The sequence below is a fragment of the Austrofundulus limnaeus genome, unplaced genomic scaffold (genome assembly GCF_001266775.1).
Source record: "Austrofundulus limnaeus strain Quisiro unplaced genomic scaffold, Austrofundulus_limnaeus-1.0 Scaffold197, whole genome shotgun sequence".
In the NCBI taxonomy this organism is placed as follows: Eukaryota; Metazoa; Chordata; class Actinopteri; order Cyprinodontiformes; family Rivulidae; genus Austrofundulus; species Austrofundulus limnaeus.
The window spans coordinates 856,584-862,821 of record NW_013952599.1 but is presented as its reverse complement, the minus strand read 5'-3'; the positions used below and the strand labels follow the sequence as shown (position 1 = coordinate 862,821).

At 41.5% G+C, this 6,238-nt stretch overlaps 1 protein-coding gene across 1 annotated transcript in view; it reads left to right on the top strand.

The window, feature by feature from the left end:
• The window catches only part of gch1 (GTP cyclohydrolase 1), a 30,827-nt gene that overhangs the window by 15,211 nt on the left and 9,378 nt on the right, over nt 1-6,238 (top strand). The window contains exon 3 of the mRNA XM_014018632.1: nt 6,018-6,073. Coding sequence (XP_013874086.1) covers nt 6,018-6,073 — 56 coding nt within the window. The remainder of the gene's footprint in view (nt 1-6,017; nt 6,074-6,238) is intronic.

Genomic DNA, 6,238 nt, shown 5'->3' with positions numbered 1-6,238 from the left:
AAACATGGGCATAGTAACAATATTTTTATACCACATTTATCCATTTTAAATACACTAACTTCACTCCTTTGTGTCAACTAAGGCAAAAATGCAATTCTGAAAATCTTTTCAGGACCCCACCTTGATTTTTCAGGGCCCCATTTTGTGTCCCGATCCCAACTTTGGGAAACACTGGTCTAGAACACACTACAAAAATCACTCTTCCCCATTGCTATCATTGGAAGGAAAGTAAACACACGACTCGTACAGTAAATGATCCCCCTTACTTCCAGTGAATGCACGACGACCATGTGTATCCATGTGTTATGACTGAGATGTGCAAAAGATCTATTGGATTTCTTTCTCTACGTCTTCAGACTGTGTGGAACATCATCAAAACTATTTGATATGACAGAATAATTACAGCTTTCTTGATAGTAGCTACACATTCCTGATTACTTCTTTACATTGCCCTGAGTTTACCTCTGGTTTACTGCAGTGTTTGATGTAATTACACTTTGTGTTGGTTAATTCACTCCAAACCAGTTGATGGAAACACGTCTGATTCTCTCTTTTTTTATGACATTTTAAAAGTTTGCACCAAATTCACATTAAAATTGGATGGAAACAAGGCTGATCTCTACAGACCTCACTGCTGCTGAACTAACCATCTTTAAAATAAGTAGAAAAGTTGAGTCATTAAATCAGATGACAAAAATTCTTTATTATAACTTAAACCTCGACACAAATATGTTCTACGTTGTTATTTTTGAACCATGCCCTTATTTCACTGAGATTTTATGTCAAACCAACACAAAGTTGTGAATAACTTCAAAGTTTTTAGCTAGTTTTCTTTTTTTAAAATATTTTACAAGTAAAAATCTGAAACCTGGGATGTGCATTAGTTTTCAGCACGCTTAGTCCTTTAATCTTGTTAACCTGTGTGTAATTTAATCTCAGTATGAATCCAGCAGTTCTGTGAAGTTTGTTACAAAACATCAGGGATCAAACAGCATCATGAAGACCAAGGCACACACCAGAAAGGCCAGGGATTGTGTTGTTGTGAGGTTTCAAAACAGGGTTAGGTTGTAAAACAGATGTTTCAAGTTTTAAACATCTCGCAGAGCTCTGTTCAGTCCAACATCCAGAACTGGATCAAGAACGGTACAACTGCTAAACCCATGAAGACATGGCTGTTCACCTCAAAAAATAAAGAAAAACTTTCAGGAAGTCTAAAGAACTGTTGCAAACTATAACCTCCTAAGACCCAAGTTGTTGAATTGCATTTTTGTCCACATAGTGCCAGGTCCTAGGAGGTTAAATGATTTCCATAAACTCTGGCTGTTTGGCTGTAAAACATAAAAAGTAAGGGGATGCACAATTCTAAGGTCCCACCAATCTAGAGCCCTTTTATCCATCAAAACTCAGTTGATCGCTCCTGTAGCTCCTCCTCCTACCTACCGACTCCCTCCAGCTGAATGTGCACTCTTCAAATCACCAGAGGAAAACTCTTCAAGCTTACCAAACCAGCAGGGTTCAAACCTGAAAACTGTTTAAAGGCTACAAAGAGGAGGATCTGCAGATTCTCCTCTTCTGTAGCCTTTAAACCTGAGAAGGAGAATCTGCAGATCAAGTGTATTTAGCCAAAGAGAGGCTAACTTGGCCTGCAGGTCAGGGTCTTTGTCTCCAGGGAGCCTTGGTCCCCCCCATCTCTCCTTCTTGAGGCTAAGCAAGAATAGTGACTGGAGGCGAGGCAACCCTACCTCAGCTTGTGCATTGGTTGTCTGCACAGATACAGAAACTCAGCAGATTTAAAACAAGGAAGACTTACCCTGAAGAAGAAACCAGACAGAAGTTGCTCTATCTGATTTAAGTGCTTGAAATGGAGCTTTTATTAAAAATAAAATAAATGATTACATACAATGATTAAGAATTCAAATCAATCTGAATGAGCCATGAGGCAGCAGGAGGGTCCGTTACCACACTCTCAGTRCTAAGATACCAGAGTGCAGACTGAGAGACGAGTCAAAACAAAGGAGTGAAGGTAAGTGTTTAATAATGAGAGATGCCATACGAACTGCAGACAAGGAGAGCAGAGGGAGTCTGGGTTGTAAAATGAAGGAAAAGGTTTGTTTGAAGTAGGATTAGTTTGTTCTTTACTCGTTTTCCTTCTACACGATTTGAGGGTGATAACAGGGGATTCCAGGGCGAGTGGCACAGAAGTGTGAGGGGAATGAAGTGGAGAGTGGCAGGATGTTTGGTGTCGTCTTTATGGAGGTCGTTTTTACACAAGGAGGTTCCAAAGGAGTCACAAAGGAGGAAGGCCAGGGCTTGACATGAGGAACCAGTCAGCAGGAGCAAGTATTGGACAATATTCAAGTGAAGCCACTCTGGTGCTGCAGAGTTAGTGAGAAAAACATGTAGAAACCCTACAACCGTTATCCAAGCTCCACAGCAAAAAATCAAAAAGCAAATAACTTGAATTCTCTGAAACCACACGGTTGTATTGTCTCTTGTTGCCATGTATAAACTGGAGACTCCCCCTTTTTGTGTCTCAAACTAAAAAGACAAACTCACTTCACGTGACTATGTATAAGACTAACACTACAGACACCTCCTTTACCTGGATCGTACAAGAAATCAGTTCATTTTTCATTACTTCAGGCAGTCAGTAATAGGAATGTATACATTCTTCCTGCTGATTATCAGAAAAATAATAAATTTAAATAAATTAATAAATCTCCCTCTGTTCCCAACATCTGACCTCCAGACTGTACGCGTTCTGCTGGATCTCAGGATCCAYCTTCTCTGCTCTCCTGAGGGCCATGTCAGTCTGTAGGGATGTGATAACTCTGTAAGCAGGGATGATTTGATGTGCTTCAACACAAAGTTCATCAGTGCAGAGGGTCAGGCCCGGTCCAGTTTCCTGTTCAGCTGGTGGGTCCAGTTCCTGATGATGCAATCAGCTGAGGGCTCACCTTTCTCCATCTGGATTCTGGGTGACGTAGTTGTGTTCCTCAACAAACTGGATTCTATATTTGACGTCCACAAAGCCTTTTAACAGCAGTTTATGAACCCTCAACACTGTCACATAAATCACAATCATCTTTTGCTGAACGCTCTTCTGTCTTCGTTTACTATGCCCTGGTTTTACACACAGAGACGTTCTTAAGCCACTGTAGCTGAAACAGCCTGACCACCAGCCCCGTCATCTCTCAGCATGAATATACAGAAGCAGCAGACGCCACAGTCGGTCTGTTTGATGTCGGTATATCACGCCACTGCAGCAAAGAAGAAAAAAAAGCAAGGAAATAAAAAGAGATCGTTGCATGCTTGTTGCTGCTGCCCTTTCTCTTTTTCAGTCAACAATTTGCTGCTGACATTTGAGAGAAGTGCACTTGTGTGTTGAAGCCTCCAGCCATCCACAGCAGTGAGCATCACTCTGCCATCTCCACGTCCTCCTCTCCTGCCCTGCTCTCATCTGCAGCTCTCATCACTGTTAGATGACTTTATATTGTGGCTCTAGTAATGTGTGAATCTCAGCCATTGATCTGATGCTCATCACTTTTTAACACTACAGCCTTTCATAAGACCTGATTTAAGGAGAAGTGTGTTTTGTTTTGACGGAGCACTGAGATGTTAAAAAACTGAACTCATAAAAAGGGTAAAACTGATTTTTTTTTAATATGTCCATTCATCAGCGCAATGGCTCAGTGGTTAGCACCGACGCCTCACAGCAAGAAGGTCCTGGGTTCRATCCCCGGTTTGGACCTGGGGGTCTTTCTGTGTGGAGTTCGCAGGTTCTCCTCGTGCTTGTGTGGGTTTTCTCTGKGTACTCCGGTTTCCCCCACAATATAAAAACATGTATGATAGGTTGCCCCCAGGCYGCCCTTGAAAAATAGAGCTGAGATCTCAATGGAATTTGCCCGATTAAACAATGATAAATAAAGTATTTTAGGTAGCTGGTGAATGGCTTTAGAGTAATTAAAGCAGTCTGTCATCTACTGGCCCCTCCACAGAATCACCACCTTAATGTGGTGCAAGGGCTGGAGTACACCTGTGATCCTGGAGGATATGTTGTCTGAGGCATCAGCCCCTGGTAGGCGAAGGGGGTCTCTAAAGTCACTAAGTGGGAGTTTCTTGTTTTTGTGGGAGAAGTTTGTCCAGGACTCGACTGGTCATATTAACTGTTTTGCGTAGGGTTTGATGAAGCCTGGGCCGGCTCAGGGGATGTGTAGCTCCGTCAAAATGGCCAGAAAGCACCTTTATGTTGATAAATATTTAGTCAGAACTCGAGACAGGAAGGTGCTATCTGCACCAAATTTGAAGYGAATAAATTATACATGTTCATAATACTTTTACTGTTCATCCTTTAACTTGCCCAACAAGACAAGTCAACCTCACCAATTGCCAAACTCTGCCCACTCAATAACCTCCGCCTACATTCAAATTCTGCCAATCACGATCAAGACAAACTCCGCCCACACTGAAGAACTCTGCCAGTCACAGTTAGGACAAACAATTTTTTCCCCAGTGTCATTGGACAGGCACCATGCTTTATTCCTCTGAAGGTTGTCTGAAAGAAAGTGTAGTGTTCAAGAGTGGGGGGCCTCTTCTCAGGAATGCAMAGATGTGATGTCTCTTGGTTTTTCCAGCTTCAGAGCTCGGCACATATTACCATATTAGGAAGAAGGTATATCGTGACAAAATTCATGGTACATCGGTGAAGCCTATAAAGGAGCCTTGTACGCCCCCACCCTTAGCCTTCATTCTCCATCTTTCTTACTTGGTGAATCATTTGGCATTGAAGGCCATAATTTGGTTTTTGGCTGTAATCTCCTGGACTGCAAAATAAAGATTCTTGCTGTTCAACCAGCCTGTTTCAGAGTTCTCTCTTTATTGAGCAACAGCAGTACCACTTGAACCAGAAGACGTGGTTATTTTCACCTCAAAAGCTTTGGAAATTGTGTCAAAATAACAAGTGACAGAGATCATTCACTGATTTCAACATTTTCACAAGCGAGACATTCGAGATTCTACCCCGACAAAAACATACAGAAAAACTGTGAGACATTGCGTTAACGTTGTCTTTTTACTGCCGACGCTAACAAAGCTGGATCAGAGACCTCTCTGTGTGTTGGACTTGGACACATCCTACCTCAGGGTAGAGATAGGACACCATGACATTGTTATATATATATATTTTTTACTTTTGTCAAGTTTTCAAGTAATTAAAATGAAAATAAAAAATAGTTAGCGACAAAGAGAATCACCAAAATTGAGTTCATACATTATAATTAGTAAAATGACACGAGGGAGATGTTTGACACAGGTGTAAATCACCGGGCTCTGCTTCAGACCAGCAGAGTTCTGCTCCGCCTCATTTGGTTCTKCTCGACTCGCTTCATTTTTTCACCTGTGATTCATGAACTGCTAGAGGAAAGACTGGTCTGTGCTGACATTTCACTGAACTGTCTTTTGAATGAAGCCAATATTTGCCCTGCAGGAGAACAGCAGCATGTCGGTCATACAGAGAATCAAAAATAAACAGTCAACAACTTTTAATTCTGAGAAGTGTTCACCGGTCTTTGACCCTCACCTCTAGCAGACAGCTTGTACRCTTGTGAAAATGATGAAAACACTGAAGTCCCTTATTATTTTAAAGATGATGAGCTGTACTCCACTGGCTTTAGTTTAGTTTTATCCATTTCTTCCTGCTGCACCTCAGTTCCTCCAGAGTTAGTTAGACTTGTTGAACACTTGTTTCTTGCATGAATCATCTTCATCAGAGCAGAAAACTCTGAGCATTAAATTACCCCTGATTGGACTGCTGCCATTTCCYGGTTTCTGCACCAAAAATCTGACAGATTCCCAACATTTTCTGTCTCTRTAAAACATTAGACATRCTTTATTTAAATCTAAATTCTGTAKCTTTAATCATCTCGTGCAGWATTATGACTGGATATTTTAGCTGAGCTGGGATCAATAGTGCTAACTTCCTAATTCATTAACTGTTTGAAATGTTTCACCCTGTCCAGGTGCATATCGGTTACCTTCCCAACAAGAGAGTTCTGGGCCTGAGCAAACTGGCCAGGTGAGTCCATTTTACTAATATGATTGAGTGTGTGTGTGTGTTTAAGCTGATTAATTAAACCTGTGTGTGTACTAGTGTAGAATCTGATTCCACTGACCCCAATACCTTCAGGCTTAGAGAACTAACACAGAACTACACACACACACACACACACACACACACACA